The sequence below is a fragment of the Microcaecilia unicolor genome, chromosome 7 (genome assembly GCF_901765095.1).
Source record: "Microcaecilia unicolor chromosome 7, aMicUni1.1, whole genome shotgun sequence".
Taxonomy (NCBI): Eukaryota; Metazoa; Chordata; class Amphibia; order Gymnophiona; family Siphonopidae; genus Microcaecilia; species Microcaecilia unicolor.
Window position 1 is genome coordinate 285,750,837 of NC_044037.1, and position 17,331 is coordinate 285,768,167.

The 17,331-nt window shown below is 44.3% G+C and overlaps 1 protein-coding gene across 1 annotated transcript in view; it reads left to right on the forward strand.

Moving 5' to 3' along the window:
* LOC115475138 overlaps window positions 1-17,331 on the forward strand; it is a 123,966-nt gene that overhangs the window by 85,391 nt on the left and 21,244 nt on the right. The window contains exon 4 of the mRNA XM_030210878.1: window positions 11,690-12,300. Coding sequence (XP_030066738.1) covers window positions 11,690-12,300 — 611 coding nt within the window. The remainder of the gene's footprint in view (window positions 1-11,689; window positions 12,301-17,331) is intronic.

A 17,331-nucleotide genomic window follows, 5' to 3' on the forward strand; every position in this document is an offset into this window, starting at 1 on the left:
GGAATCAAGTCTAATAAAATAAACATTCCACATGAAACAGATAGCAGCGTGGAATCATTATGAATAGAAATTCCATGTGTGAAGGGAAGGAGTATTCTTGTAGGGCTGTACTACCATCCGCTTGGTCAAAATGAACAATTAGTTTGTAAGCTCTGTCGAGCAGGGACTGTCTCTTCATTTTCTAGTGTACAGCGCTGCGTACGTCTTGTAGCTCTATAGAAATGATAAGTAGTAGTAGCAATAAGAAGAAATGTTTACAGAAATTAGGAAAGCTGGCAAATTGGGCAACACTATAATTCAATTACCCCATTATTGACTGGATAAATATTACATCTGTGAGTGCCAGGCAGATAAAATTTCTAGATGTAATATCCAACTGCTTCTTGGAGCAACTGATCCAGGAACCGACAAGAGGGGGAGCCATTTTGGATCTGGTCCTTGGTGGCGTGCAGGGCATAGTGCAAGAGGTGGTGGTGTTAAGTTCCCTGGGAAACAGTGATCATAACATGATCAAGTTTGAGCTGTTAATCTGGGATGAAGCCACAAAGGAAATCTAATGTAGTTGTAAGCGAACTCCGCCCACGGGAGGAGCGGAGACCACTACTACTACTTAACATTTCTAGAGCGCTACTAGGGTTACGAAGCGCTGTACAGTTTAACAAAGAAGGACAGTCCCTGCTCAAAGGACGAAATGTCAAGTTGGGGCAGTCTAGATTTCCTGAATAGAGGTAAAGTGGTTAGGTGCCGAAGGCGACATTGACGAGGTGGGCTTTGAGTAAGGATTTGAAGATGGGCAGGGAGGGGGCCTGGCTTATGGGCTCAGGGAGTTTATTCCTGCAACCCAATCTCGGCTAAGCTCCTCAGAAGGAATGGATCCTAAGGAGCTTAGCCGAGATTGGGTGACAGAGCCGGTGGCGGGAGGCGGGGATAGGGCTGGGCAGACTTATACGGTCTGTGCCAGAGCCGGTGGTGGGAGGAGGGGCTGGTGGTTGGGAGGCGGGGATAGTGCTGGGCAGACTTACACGGTCTGTGCCCTGAAAAGGACAGGTACAAATCAAGGTAAGGTATACACAAAAAGTAGCACATATGAGTTTATCTTGTTGGGCAGACTGGATGGACCATGCAGGTCTTTTTCTGCCATCATCTACTATGTTACTATGTATTCCAAGCATGGGGTGAGGCGAGGCACAAAGGGCAGAGCCTGGAGTTGGCGGTGGTGGAGAAGGGTACTGAAAGGAGGGATTTGTCTTGAGAGCGGAGGTTACAGGTAGGAACGTAACGGGAGGAGCGGAGACCAATTGTCTTGCTTGTCATTAGTGAAGACTCGGAGGAATCCTTTCAGAGTCTGGTTAATCCTCTCTACCATTCCATTGGTCCGGGGGTGGTAGGCCGAAGAAAAATGCGTAGTTACTCCCAGGGCATCGCACAATGCCCTCCAGAATCGGGAGGTGAATTGGGACGCCCGGTCGCTGATAATTCTGAGGGGTAATCCGTGGAGTCGGAAGACATGCTGAATGAAGTGAGAGGCCAAGGTCGCGGAAGTAGGCAGCCCTTTCAACGGAACAAAATGGGCCATTCGGGAGAACCAGTCCACTATTACGCAGATCACCGTATGTCCCTGGGAGCGAGGAAGATCTGTGATGAAATCCATGGAGAGCTCCTCCCAGGGACCCTCGGGGACCGGCAAAGGCTGGAGTTCCTCCCATGGTCTTCCTATCACCGATTTGGTGCGGGCACAGGTGGAACACAACGCGACATACTGAAGCACATCCTGCGCCATGTGAGGCCACCGGTATTGTCGGGCAAACATGTGCAGCGTCTTGTGAAAGCCAAAGTGTCCCGCGAAGGCCGATGAGTGGGCCCAGTACATTACCTTTCTTCTATCCTTGAGAGGCACCCGGGCCCTTGCGGGATCCACCGCTGTGGGCATGGCTGGAACACAGTCGGGATTCAACATGGGATGCGTGTCCTCAGGATCCTCCGGTGTTTCGAAGGCTCTGGAAAGCGCATCTGCTTGGATATTGCTTTCAGCTGGCCGGAACACAAGGCGGAATTGAAATCTGGCGAAAAACAGCGACCAGCGAGCCTGGCGAGGGTTCAGTCGCTTAGCCTCTTGCAGGTATAGCAGATTCTTATGGTCCGTAATCACGGTAACCATGTGTTCCGCGCCTTCTAGCAGATACCTCCATTCCTGGAGCGCCAGTTTCAGGGCCAGAGGCTCCCGGTCCCCTACAGTGTAATTCCGCTCCGTCGGAGTGAATTTGCGGGAAAAGAAGAAGCACGGGAGTCTCTTCCCGGAAGAGTTGACCTGGGGCAGGATGGCCCCGGCCCCCACAGATGAGGCGTCTACCTCCACGATAAACGGCTTACTGGGATCGGGGCTCTGGAGGATGGGAGCAGAGAGGAACGCCTTCTACAAAGTTGCAAAAGCCTTATGCACCTGGGGTGACCACTCTCGGACATCCGCTCCTTTCCGGGTAAGGGCAGTCAAGGGAGCGGTGACTAGAGAATAGTGCCAAATTAACTGGCAATAATAGTTTGCGAACCCCAGAAAACGTTGCAACACCTTGAGGCTCTGGGCCAGGCCTGGATGGCCTGCAGCTTGTCAGGATCCATTTGGAGACCCTGGGCGGATATGATGTAGCCCAGAAAAGGGACCACCGGCTGATGGAAGGCACATTTGCTCACTTAGCAAACAGCCGGTGCCTCCTTAAACGCTGGAGCACCACACACACGTGGCCAACGTGTTCCTGAGGTGACCTGGAGAAAACCAAGATGTCGTCCAAATAAATGATCACCGAGGAATAGAGAAGGTCCTGGGACACCAGGTTGATAAATTTTGGAAAACCGCCGGGGCATTACACAGCCCAAAAGGCATAACCAAGTACTCAAAATGCCCTTTGTGAGTGTTGAAGGCGGTCTTCCACTCATTCCCCTGTTTAATACGAATGAGATTGTAGGCCCCCCCACAAGTCCAACTTTGTGAAGATCCGGGCTCCCTGGAGCCGGTCGAATAGCTCCGGGATCAGTGGCAGGGGGTACCGATTCTTCACCGTAATCGCATTGAGGCCCCGATAGTCAATGCAGGGTCTGAGTGAGCCATCTTTTTTACTAACAAAAAAGAACCCTGCTCCAGCAAGCGAGGAGGATGGGTGGATGAACCCCTTCTGCAGGTTTTCTTGGACATAGGCTCGCATGGCCTTGGACTCTGATTGAGAGAGCGTGTATAACCTGCCCCGAGGAGGCATCTGGTCCGGCAGCAGGTTGATGGCACAGTCAAATGCTCGATGCGGCGGTAAAGTGTCCGCCTCCACCGGGTTAAAGACATCGGCATAGGCCTGATACTCCTTCGGCAAGGCCACCTTACAGGACTGGAGCTTTTGGGGAGTTGCCATAAGGACCAGATAGCTAACTGCCGGCCCTCCCAGGCAGTTCTTACTGCAATGCCTGCCCCAGCGATGGATCTACCCACTGGCCCAGTCAATCGAAGGTGTGTGGCGCCGTAACCATGGGAGTCCCAGGACCATGGGGTGAATGGAGCTATGCAGGATCAAAAGCTGGATCTTCTCCCGGTGTCATTTACCCACCTCCATGTTGAGTGGTGGAGTGATCTGGGTGATAGGGTGAGGTAGCACTGTACCTTGAATGGAGGTGACCTGCAGAACCGGACTGCACAATTCCACAGGCTGTCGCCACTGATCAAACAGCTCGACACTAATAAAATTTCCCCCTGCTCCTTAATCGAGCAAGGCCCTGGTGTGGATCATCTTATCTTGCCAGCACAAGGTCACCAGTATGGTGATCAAGTTGTCGGGAGGGGGAGCCGAACGCCCCAAGACCATTCCTCTCACAGGGCCTGGGCGCCGGCGTTTCCCGCCGGCCGAGTTGGACAGGCGTGGATGAAGTGGCTGGCCTCTCCGCAATAGAGGCACAACTTGTTGCGACGTCGGTGAGCCCTCTCAGCGGTAGTCAAGCGATGGCGCCCCAGGACCATGGGTTCTTCCGGCGGACTTCCCCGGGCACTGGTCGATCCTTTAGGCGACAGCACCCGCCTAGCGCGGCCACTGGATCTCGGGGCTGGGCCGCCTGTTCCTTGGCTCTCTCCTGGAAGCGTGTGTCCACCCGAATGCAGAGGGCGATCAAAGCGTCCAGCGATCCTGGGACATCCCGTCCCGCGAGCTCATCCTTGATCCGACCCTGAAGACCCTGCCAGAAGATAGCAGAGAGAGCCTCCTGGTTCCATCGCAGCTCGGTTGCCAGGGTTCCGAAACCGGACTGCATACTCGCCCACAGTCCCCTCTCCCTGTTGAATCGTAGCAACGCCGCTGCGGACGAGGAGGGTCTTCCTGGGACATCAAATACCAGTCGAAACTGGCACTGAAACTCCCCAAAGTCAAACAGAAGAGGGTCCCGTTGCTCGAGAAACGGGGACGCCCAGGCCAGGGCCAGTCCAGAGAGGAGAGAAATAAGGGAGGACACCTTCATCCGATCCGAGGGGAATGCCCCCGGCTGCATGTCGAAATACAGGTTGCACTGATTCAGGAACCCCCGGCACTGTGCCGGGGTTCCATCGTAACGAGGTGGCTTAGGGAACCGTGGCCCCGCAAAGGGACCCCCCCCCCCCGGCCGGTGGGGCCGCTGCTGCAACCTGGGTCTGAGCCTGCACTGTCGTCAGCTGGGAGCAGACATTCTGGAGGGCCCCCGACAGGGTGTTCAGCTGTTCCTGCTGCTGTTGCAAAATCTTTGCCAGATCCCTCAGGTCGGGTTGCGTCTGCGAGCTCATGGCTTCGGCTTTCTGTCTTGTGTTGGAATTCTGTGAGCCCTTGGGTCCTGCTGGAGGCGGAGGTAAGGTGACCGCTGGCCTCCAAAGGACAGCCGAGCAACCCCTAGACTTCACCCACGGCGACCGCCATTCACCGGGAGTTGAGCTCCCAGCTGCAGGCGGCCAACCGGACTTCTGGAACCGCAAGAGTTGGCAGACTGGCCAGACGAGAGAGGCAGGAGCAAGCGAGGATAGTCAGGAACAAGCAGTGGTCAGGGCTGCCAGCAAGCGAGGATAGTCAAGAACGAGCAGTGGTCAGGGCTGGCAGCAAGCGAGGATTATCAGGAACAAGCAGTGGTCAAAATCAGACAAAGGTCCAAAACAAAAGGTCCAAGTGCACTGCAACTACCCAGGAACAGAATAGAAGCCGAAGCACAGAAGGACTGAAGGCAAGGCTTTAAATAGGGAGGCAATCAGAGTCAACCATTCTCAGCTGAATCCAACATGGCTGCCCCCACAGGAGATCTCCAAGGACCAAATATGGGCTTCCTTCCTGTCCTCGTTACTCCAAGATGGCTGGACCCCTTGAGCTAACCAAGATGGCCGCTGCCATTGATCCAACCCAGATGACGGCTGCCAGAACTAGGAAACCGAAACAGACCTTCCTAAGCCTGATCCTTGTCCCTTTCCGATGGAACTGCGGAATGACCTAGTCGGGAGGAGCGTCGAACAGGTGAGGGACGTGACAACCTTCACAACTAGTATGTAAGTAGTGTCAGGTCAATTAACATTTAGACCTCGACGTTTCGAGTCCCTATTGTCGTAGCGTTGTTTTCAGTGAGCCTGGTAGCTAAGCATTCCCAGATGTTAGAATACGGATGACCTGCTTGTCCTCAGAGAATGAGAAGTTACTCACCTGTAGCAGGTGTTCTTGGAGGATAGCAGGCCAAGTATTCTCACATACCCTTCCACCTCCTCTTGGATTTGTATTCTATAACTATTTTGCATGACAGAGAGAGGCACCAGCACATGCATGGTGGGACAGTGCTAGAAATTTCTACAGTCATCTCGCTAGTCAGCAACCACACTAGGTTGCGTTTGATAATTCACCCAGATGTACAGTGGGGGAAATAAGTATTTGATCCCTTGCTGATTTTGTAAGTTTGCCCACTGACAAAGACATGAGCAGCCCATAATTGAAGGGTAGGTTATTGGTAACAGTGAGAGATAGCACATCACAAATTAAATCCGGAAAATCACATTGTGGAAAGTATATGAATTTATTTGCATTCTGCAGAGGGAAATAAGTATTTGATCCCCCACCAACCAGTAAGAGATCTGGCCCCTACAGACCAGGTAGATGCTCCAAATCAACTCGTTACCTGCATGACAGACAGCTGTCGGCAATGGTCACCTGTATGAAAGACACCTGTCCACAGACTCAATGAATCAGTCAGACTCTAACCTCTACAAAATGGCCAAGAGCAAGGAGCTGTCTAAGGATGTCAGGGACAAGATCATACACCTGCACAAGGCTGGAATGGGCTACAAAACCATCAGTAAGACGCTGGGCGAGAAGGAGACAACTGTTGGTGCCAAAGTAAGAAAATGGAAGAAGTACAAAATGACTGTCAATCGACAAAGATCTGGGGCTCCACGCAAAATCTCACCTCGTGGGGTATCCTTGATCATGAGGAAGGTTAGAAATCAGCCTACAACTACAAGGGGGGAACTTGTCAATGATCTCAAGGCAGCTGGGACCACTGTCACCACGAAAACCATTGGTAACACATTACGACATAACGGATTGCAATCCTGCAGTGCCCGCAAGGTCCCCCTGCTCCGGAAGGCACATGTGACGGCCCGTCTGAAGTTTGCCAGTGAACACCTGGATGATGCCGAGAGTGATTGGGAGAAGGTGCTGTGGTCAGATGAGACAAAAATTGAGCTCTTTGGCATGAACTCAACTCGCCATGTTTGGAGGAAGAGAAATGCTGCCTATGACCCAAAGAACACCGTCCCCACTGTCAAGCATGGAGGTGGAAATGTTATGTTTTGGGGGTGTTTCTCTGCTAAGGGCACAGGACTACTTCACCGCATCAATGGGAGAATGGATGGGGCCATGTACCGTACAATTCTGAGTGACAACCTCCTTCCCTCCGCCAGGGCCTTAAAAATGGGTCGTGGCTGGGTCTTCCAGCACGACAATGACCCAAAACATACAGCCAAGGCAACAAAGGAGTGGCTCAGGAAGAAGCACATTAGGGTCATGGAGTGGCCTAGCCAGTCACCAGACCTTAATCCCATTGAAAACTTATGGAGGGAGCTGAAGCTGCGAGTTGCCAAGCGACAGCCCAGAACTCTTAATGATTTAGAGATGATCTGCAAAGAGGAGTGGACCAAAATTCCTCCTGACATGTGTGCAAACCTCATCATCAACTACAGAAGACGTCTGACCGCTGTGCTTGCCAACAAGGGTTTTGCCACCAAGTATTAGGTCTTGTTTGCCAGAGGGATTAAATACTTATTTCCCTCTGCAGAATGCAAATAAATTCATATACTTTCCACAATGTGATTTTCCGGATTTAATTTGTGATGTGCTATCTCTCACTGTTACCAATAACCTACCCTTCAATTATGGGCTGCTCATGTCTTTGTCAGTGGGCAAACTTACAAAATCAGCAAGGGATCAAATACTTATTTCCCCCACTGTAAGAATACTTGGCCTGCTGTCCTTGGAGAATACCTGCTACAGGTAAGCAACATCGCTTTGTGTTGGAGTGACCATGATGAGTTTGGGAAGGAGGAGAGTATGGACCATTAAATTTGAGAAGCTCAAAAGCTGCAATTTGTGGTATATTTTTCTGCTTCATCTTGAATATTATCATCAGCCCAAACTTCCAAACTTCTCTGAAAAAACTTCGCTAAGGATATCTGTATGTCAAATGTGCCTCAAAAACAGTCCATGTGTAATTCACTTTTCTATAGTAAATAAATCATGAAAATCTTACACTCAAAATTCATCAACCGAACATAATTAACTCACCTTGAGCTACTACTGAAAAAGGTGTGAGCAAAATATAAATAAATAAATAATTGTATTTAGATCTGCAAACACTCTGCTTTAAGGAAAATCACTACATATGTATGTTTTCACAGATATAATCAGCTGGATCTTCCACTGAAGCAGAGTGTTTGCAGCTTGAAACACAGTCTTGTCATGTTGAGGATTCTGAGCACAAGATTTTCTGATTTTTTTTTAATTTACATTTCAATATACATCAAAGACATAAACTTTGACATGAAATCCAGAATAGAGAACAAAGAAAACATTATCAAGAATATCAAGAAAAATAATTATTAAATAAAGTCCACAAAAGAGTAGAGATCCAAGAGCAGTAAATCCATAGAAAGATGGAAATAAAAGAAATTATACAGGTAATAGGGTAAGAAAAAATCTCCTCGATACTCATTTAGACCTGATAACAGTTCCTAGATACAAACAAAACTGAGAGTCATGCACTCTTTCCCTAAGTTGGAAAGTGGCTCCTAAACCAACTACAGCAGGCCATAACTCCAAAAACGTCTTTTGTCTAGCTTGCGTCCATTTGGAGACATCAGGGAACTTCACTTTCTCACCCATAAACGAAGTATCCGTAGATTTAAAATATAGCCTCAAAACTGAATCCCTGTCTTGATGAAAAATAAATGTACCTATAATCCAAGCAAAACCTCGCACTAAAAAATTAAATATTTATTCAAGAGGAAACACAAGAAGGAAAAAGCCTCAGCTAACCCAGACCACAATTCAAAATTTTTGGGGTCTTAAAATGGATTCAACATATCGATCATCAGCATAAAAAACCTCCTGTATAATTTATTTAAATGTAATCAAATTCAATGAAAAAGCTTATTAGGGATATATTTATCAGTACTTAGCTTTTAGCCCTTAAAATTCCGCTCCTGTGTCCGAAGATGGCCAGCATTTCGCTTACTGCTTCAGGGACACGTGGTTCATATAATTTAAGGGCCAATATTGCTGATTCTGAGACCGTTACTCACTCTCTCGCTCTCCTTGATTTTATCCTTGCCCTAAAAATGGCAAGGATAAAACAAGCCAGGTATACAGATGATGTATCACTTCATACCATATGCATGAGCTTATCTTATTGGACAGACTGGATGGACCATGCAGGTCTTTATCTGCCATCATCTACTATGTTACTATGTAAAGGAGCAGAGTTTTAAGGGCTAAAAGCTAAGTACTGATGAAAATATCCCTAATAAGCTTTTTCTTTGAGTTTGGTTGAATTTAAATAAATTATACAGGAGGTTGTTTATGCCGATGATCGATTGTGGTCTGGGTTAGCTAAGGCTTTTTCCTCCATGTGTATTTTAGTGCAAGGTTTTGCTTGGATTATAGATAAATTGTACTCCACTACCTTCCTGTTGAGTGATTAGTGAAAAACAGTAATGTAGCTCTATCAGTCACAATTCTTTAGTTGTTTCCAAAATTTCAGAAATGTTTAAATCCACAGGGAACTCAGTCTCTTTTTTCTCAACAGATGTCACATAGAAAATTCTTTGTAAAAGGGGCAAAGCTGCTTCTGGAATCTACAGTACTGATTTTAAGAATAAATAAAACATGTCCTTAACCGGAGTTAGCTTTTGTCTGAGGAAAGTTCAAAAATCTCAAATTCAAACACTTTGCATATTAAATTCTCAGTTTTCCTTAGCAGCATTGATTTATCCTGCATTAATAAAGCTTGAGAAGATTTTAAGTCTGTAACAACTTTATTCACTGAGTCAGTTTTTGTAGTGTATGCAGTTACTTCAAATACTGCATTTTAGACAAGGAAGTTGCAGAAATAGTCATAATAGAGATGCATACCTGGTGTAAATTCTGTATGGCCTCCCAGAGTATATCCAGGGTCACTGAAGCTGGTTTCACCAGAGGGCTCAGGGGAGAAAAGCTCACCAGAGATGCTGGGAAAACCTCTGCTACTGGTACAATCACTCTGGCAATCATCTCCTTCAACCCTGGAGTTCCAGTTACCTCCTCCCTCGAGTGTGGAGAAGAAGATCTCATAGCCACCACCAATGATGACACCAAACCAGCTGCTCCCGACAGCGTCCTCCACTCCTTGCAGGAAAAAAGACTGGTCATAACTTCCGGGTTCTCATCTTCCGAACTGAGGCTCTTCCTCGCCCCAGCAGCAGATATGCCCGATACCTGAGGAGTGACCACAAAAGCTGTAATTGCAGTCTGACACAGAGCCACAAGAGGAGGTGGAGAGACTCTTCGCAGCTTCCCTTGACATTTAGGCATAAGGTAAGACTAAAGGTAGAAGGAATAAACACAACGTTCTACCGAACATAGGAGCTTCTGATGCTGCGTCTTACCACAATGCCATCTTGGATCTGTCAAAGATTTTCCTGATTAAGTATTTTTTGTTTACTGTATAAAACTGAATTGCACATGGACTTTTTAAAAATTGTTTTTGAAGCACGTTTGACATACAGATATTCTTAGAAGTTATTTTCAGAGAAATTTGGAAGTTTGGACTGATGATTTAAGATGAAGCAGAAAAATACTCTGTGAATTTCAGCTTAAGAGCTAATTTGATGGTCCATATTTCTATATTATAAATTAAGTTTTTCACTTGAATAGCATTTTTTAATATTGTTATATTATTGCTACTATTTCTGAGCCTATTGGATCTGATTGACTTTATATTATAGGCACACTATTCACATTTTTTAGAAGAAAATAATGTAACAACATCTAAAACAAAATTTTAAAGTGTGCTTATTTTATGCTTTTTTTTTTTTTTAAACAAAGGCAGCATAGGACCCAATGTGCCTTTATAAAATTAGCACTGGGAAGATAAGTGGAGGCAATTCAAAATATTGTCATGATATGTTTACATGGTCTGTTCCAACCATGTTCCTGCCTTGTTACTTGTGGCTTGTTATTGTGATAGTAAAGATGATTTAGACATAAAATTAGCACCCAGAAAACACACAAATGCTAATACACAAATTTAAGTTTACATCTTCTCTGAAGCAGACCTAAATGTGTGCACATAAGGCTGGATTCTGTCTATGGCGCAGAGAATAACATGCGTTAAATTGTGTGTGCAGCCAATTTATACATGCTACTCAATTGAGTAACGAGCCAGTTAGTAATGATAATTGGCTGATAACCACTAATTGGCAATAATTGGAATTTACATTTTTTTTTCTTTTTAGGCATATTCTAAATAGAGATTAACGTAAATTCCAACGCACTTAGCTGAAAAGGAGGAGCGGCCATGGGAGGAGTGTAGGCATGTCAGGGCATCAATCAGATTTAATGTGTGTTATACAATTTGGGGGAACGTGTGTACATTTAGGCGCGGGTATTTACTCCAGGTTTTCAGTGGTGTAAATGGCCATGCCTAAATGTACACGTGTTCCCCTGGCCTATGCGCTATGCTGTAAACCGTGTTTTAGTATAGACCTGGTTTATAGAATAGCTCTAAATGTGTTATTCCGCTGCAGCTACATTTTAGACACTATTTACTGAATGTGGTCCATAATGTATGCATGTGCATGCTCATATTTTATAAACTATGCACATACATTGCAACTCCATCCTCTGAAATGCATACACAGTGCATGTATAGGTACTCAAGTTATTGTCAGCACACCTACTTATATGCGTGTATATAACCATGCTATTTCAGAAAAGCCCCTTTTTTGAGTGTAAAATAGGCTTTACACATAGAGAAACCTTTATAAAATTATTTCTAATATATAGGCAAATTTAGGGATGAAAATTAAAGTTAATCTTACAGTAATTGTAATCAGAAAAATAGCATATGAGATATTTTAATATAATTTACCTATTGTAGTAAATTTTAACCATTTCTTTGGTCTATGCAGGCCCATTTTTGACTAAAGCCAATACTACCATTAGCTGTAGCTTTAACAAAGAGAGCAGTCAAATACCAAGCTGTTCACACAGATCCAAACATCGCTGGAGGAATATAGGCACCTTGAGCACAGACAGTGGCATAGTGGGATTGAGAGATGAAAGGAATGAAGCAGAAGCTAATTTCACAAGACCCATCAAATCAGTGGAAGTGGACAGTAGAAGTGGCCAAGCTGTTTCCAAAAAATGGAAGACTAAAGCTGCAGAAACCCTGGCTTCACTCCAGGCTTGGGGGGTCCATAGGCCTTGCATAGACTGTGGCGAGAGGGACTTTACTTCAGAGACAGACTTTCAAATCAGAAGAAGAGAGAACCTATGTGAGAAATGCATAATGCGTAGGACAGAGCGTAAAGAAGCCATCCTGGAATTTATCAACACAGAGACTAGTTATGGTGAGGATTTACGAATCATCAAAGAAGAGTTTTATCTCCCAATGCAGTCAGCTGGATTACTGACCCAGGACCAGCTGCTTGTGGTGTTTAGCAACATACAGGAGCTGATTGACCTCAATGAAAATTTTCTGGAGTGCCTCCAAGAAGAAATTGACCAAGCATTTGAGCAGGTATGTTTGCACTTCATTTTGTTTGGGCAGAGAAGGACAAATAAGAGAGAGAGGATCATTAAGGAGAGGGAAATGGATGTGGCAGCCCTCCTCACATGCCCATTCCTGTCCTACACAGAAATCCCAACAAACCTGAGGTTTCTGTTGTCCCATCTTTACAGCATTACAAGTTCTAGTACATGAAGAGTATCTGCAGATCCAAGTTTTATATGTAGATAAACACCATAACTTTCAAGAAGCATTTAGTCTGTAGATGCACAGAGATACCATCTAAGAACTAAATACAAAAAAGAGTTCTTGTTACTGGGCCAAAGCAATGAATGATAACATTGAGTAATCCTGAATTTACTTTAGAGTCTAGCATTAAACTTTTGGGAGTTATATTAACAAGCTCCCTATTGCTTTATTCTCAAATCAATTTGCTAATTAAAAAATCATTTTTAATTTTAATAAAACTGCCTTCAGGTTTCTGTTTAGTTGTTGAGAGTTTCCTCTATGCTGGACTAAGTAATATCATAAATGCAGGTTGCCAGAAAAATTATATGAAGAAAATTCTAAATATTCAGAATACTGCAATCTGCCTGATCTTTTCAGCTCACAGGCATGAGAGAGTGACTCCTCTGCTGGTAAACATGCATTGGCTGCCCATTGAGGCTCAGATTTTCAAGATCTTTATGGTTTAGCCCCATTATATTTGAGTGATTTAGTTCAGTTACACTCCAGTAAACACCATCTTTGAGATCTTTTAATATTTTTTTCCATGTCCCAAAGGTTTGAAATATAGAACTAGCTTATCATTTAGTTGCTATATTTTTTGAAGAAAGTTTGTCTCAATTACATTTGTGTAGAAAATTTTTGATTATGTTATTCTGTCTTTTTAGATTTTCTAGATTTGATTGTTATTCACCAGAGTTTGCTGGTTATCTTATGAGATGTGATCCGCATAAAACTGTAAGGTAATTGCGGAATATAAGAATGATTGTAATGTAATGTCTGGCATCATTTTCAAAAATATGGCCACACAGATATCCCTGCAGAAGAGAGGAGTAGCCTAGTGGGTAGTGCAGTGGACTGTAAACCAAGGGACACAGTTCAAACCCCATTATAACTCTTTTTTTGTAAATGTGATCCCTCCAGGACCTGAAAAATACCTACTGTGCCTAAATGTATACCACTTCATTAGCCTTAAGGCTCGCAGGTGTCTTATATATTTTGGTGCAGTATGTACTTTTCTGTTTCTGGAAGACTCAACATAAAAAAGGAAGATTTGAAGTGAGATTTGAACCTGTATCCCTTCACAGTCTAATCACTAGGCTACTCCTCTGACCTGCTTACTGCTTTATTCAGAATAGCCATTATACCTACAGCAGGCATAGAACCTGGTTTTTTTTCCAGTTCTTCTTTCAGGGGAGAGGAAAGGGGACAGCAACCACTGGCAGATTAAGGAGGGGTTATGCCTTAATCTCTCCAGTGGTCAGCTGCTCAATTACAGCAACTTTTTGTAACTTGGATGTGACTAAACATCCTACTTTTGGGCCCTCCCTAGTCCCACTGATAGCATGCCCCCTTGCTACTTGGACGAACTGCAGTGTGAAACTTCCAAATTCTGACTTTATAAAATCAGGATTTGGACCTTTTTTTAGGCATTTTAAGACGTCTGTCTGCTTTGAAAATGAGCACCACACTGTACTCTGGAGACTCAGTATTATTGTGCATAATCAGAATTATAAGCCTACTTATGTTGTGTTCAGTGTAGCAATTTTTTGTGGTTTTCAATACCTCTAGAAATTGCTTATCAGGTGGTTCAGCCTGTTTGGAAGCACAATAGCTTTCGTTAAGATGGATTGATCAGATGCAAACTTTGTGTGAAGGTCAGTGATAAGCCTACAGGAGTTCACCAAAACCTGATGAATGGCCATCACAAATTGTACAGAACATCACCAAAATTATGTTATTGACACCTCTTTGTTGTTTTACAAATTAAGGTTTAACGGTTTTTATTCAGGATCAAAAGAACCATACAGCAAACTGCTGAACAATAATGCTTGGCAAAATAGACATTTATTTATTTGTTGCATTTGTACCCCACATTTTCCCACCTATTTGCAGGCTCAATGTGGCTTACATAGTACCGTCAGAGGTGTTTGCCCAGTCGGTTGATAACAAATACATAGTTGTATAATGATCGAATGAGGTATAAGTGGAGGGTCGGAAGGGGTGAAGATTGTGTGTTGTCCTGTTTGATCATAGATATGCTGTGTTGGTAGGTGAAGAGGGTCACGTGGAGTCATTGGGGTAGGCCTTTTGGGAGAGGTTGGTTTTTAGTGATTTCCTGAAGTTTAGGTAGTCATGGATTGTTTTCACAGCTTTTGGGAGGCCATTCCATAGTTGTGCGCTTATGTAGGAGAAGCCGGATGCGTACGTTGTTTTATATTTCAGTCCTTTGCAATTTGGGTAGTGTAGGTTTAGGTAGGATCTTGACAATCTGACTTTCTTTCTTATTGGTAAGTCTATAAGGTCTGTCATGTATCCTGGGACTACGCCGTATAAGATTTTGTGGACTAAGGTGCAGATTTTGAAGATGATCCGTTCTTTGATTGGGAGCCAATGCAACTTTTCTCTGAGGGGTTGAGCACTTTCGAAGCGTGTTTTGCTGAATATCAGCCTGGCTGCTGTATTTTGGGCAGTCTGAAGTATTTGTAATGAGTTGTTCTTTGCAACCCGCATAGATTCTGTTGCAATAGCCTGCATGGCTTAGGACCATTGATTGTATTAGGTATCGAAAGGTTGTTCTTGGGAAGAAAGGTTTTAATCGTTTGAGCTTCCACATTGAATAGAACATTTTCTTTGTTACAGAGTTTACTTGACTCTCTAGGGTAAGGTTGTGGTCGAGTGTGACGCTGAGTATTTTCAAGCTGTCTGGGGTAGGGAGGGTATGTCCTGGAGTATTTATGGTTGCGGGTTTGTATTTGTTATATGAAGAGGAGAGGATGAGGCAGTGTGTTTTTTCGGTATTCAGTTTCAGTTGGAATGAGTTTGCCCAGGAGTCCATGATGTTCAGACTATTATTGATTTTGTTGGTTATTTCTGTCAGATCATGTCTGAAGGGGATGTATATTGTAACATCATCTGCGTAAATGAATGGGTTAAGGCCTTGTTTGGATAAGGACTGTGCTAGTGGAATCATCATCATGTTGAAGAGTATTGGTGATAATGGTGATCCCTGAGGTACTCCGCAGACTGCTTTCCACGATGGTGATATGTTTGAATTTGATTTTACTTGATAAGATCAGGTGGTTAGAAAACCTTTAATCCAGTTAAGTACATTTCCTCCAATCCCGAAGTGGCCTAGTATTCTTAGTAGTATGTTGTAGTTTACCATGTCAAATGCGCTTGACATGTCGAACTGGAGGAGGAGTATGCTTTTGCCTGTGGCAATCTCCTGTTTGAATTTGGCCAGGAGGGTGACTAGGACAGTTTCGGTGCTATGGTGGGATCAGAATCCTGATTGTAAGTTATGTAGTATTGAGAACTTGTCCAGGTATTCCGTAAACTGTTTAGTCACGAAGCTCTCCATCATTTTTACTACTAATGGGATAGACGCAACTGGGAGATAATTGGTGAGATCGTTTGTGCCTTTCTTGGCGTCTTTTGGTATTGGGGTGAGTAGGATGTTGCCATGTTCCTCAGGGAAGAGTCCTTGTTGTAGCATGAAGTTTAGATGGGATGTAAGGTCTGTTATGAAGCGATCTGGGGCATGTGTCCAATTTGCAGTGGGTCTTGGTGAACCTGTGAGTCGCTTGTGTAACTGATTCGGTATTGAGGAGGTTAAATGTTGTCCAAATGCAGTCAGCTAGGTATCCTTCTGTGGTTGGGTCCAGATCATTGAGGAAGATTTCAATGTCGGTGTTATGGTGAGGAAGTGTGCTACGTAGTTTTTTAATTTTTTCGTTAAAGTAGTTAGCGAGTTTGTCTGCGGATGGGATGTCTGTGTTGGATGCGGTGATAGGGGTGGTGTCTAGTAACTTATTTACGATTTGGAATAGTTTCTTCATATCTTTGTAATCCGGTCCTAATTTGGTTTTGAAGTGGGATCTTTTGGTTTGTCTTGTTTCATATTTGTATTTTCTATGTATTTGTTTCTATGCGTTAAGTGTGTGTTCATCTTTTGGCTTTCTCCATGCTCGTTCAAGTTTTCTGTTCTGTGTTTTGAGTTTTTTTAGTTCATCATTGAACCATGGTATGGTGGTCTGTCTTTTTAGTGTTTTTGTTTTTAAGGGTGCTATATTGTTTAGTACACTGTTGCATCTGTCATCCCAGTGGTTGCGATAAAGTATGGTATCAGTGTGTGTTGTCCATTCTTTTTCATATATTTGTTGCCGGAATATTTGTGGATCGATTTGCCCTCTTGTAGTGTAGGTAGTATGTTCTGGTGTGCAGTTTGAGCCCTTCCTCCGCCAGTTTAAAGTTAGGTTCAGTTTATAATGGTCAGTCCAGGGTAATGCTGCCCATTTGATGTCTGTTATTAATAGGTTGTTGTCTGTGGCCAGTTTATATGATAGTAGGTCCAGTGTGTGTCCCTTGATATGGGTAGTTTGCATTTGGGGCCATTTAAAATCCCAGGACTGTAGGAAGTCTTTACATTCATCAGCGTTGGTGGAGTTGAGGTCTTCTAGGTTAAGGTTAATGTCGCCTAGTACTAGTAGCAGTACGTTGTTGTTGTTGTTTACACAGTTGTTTGATATGAAGTCCATGAAGATGGGCTAGCTTTCCTTCCAGTTGCCGGGTGGTCTGTAGAATAGTACGCAATTCAGGTGATCGGTCAGGGAGTTGTTATGGATTCTAAATGAGGCAATTTCTAGTTGAGGTGTTATGAAGGCGGCAGTGGTTTCAGTGATGAATTGTTCTCGGTATATTAGTGCTATGCTAAACATTCATTTATATGATAACAAAGAGAAACTTATGATCCCAATTTTGTGAACAGCCCTCTACTACCCCGCTCTATGCCCCTGAACCTCTGAAAATACAACT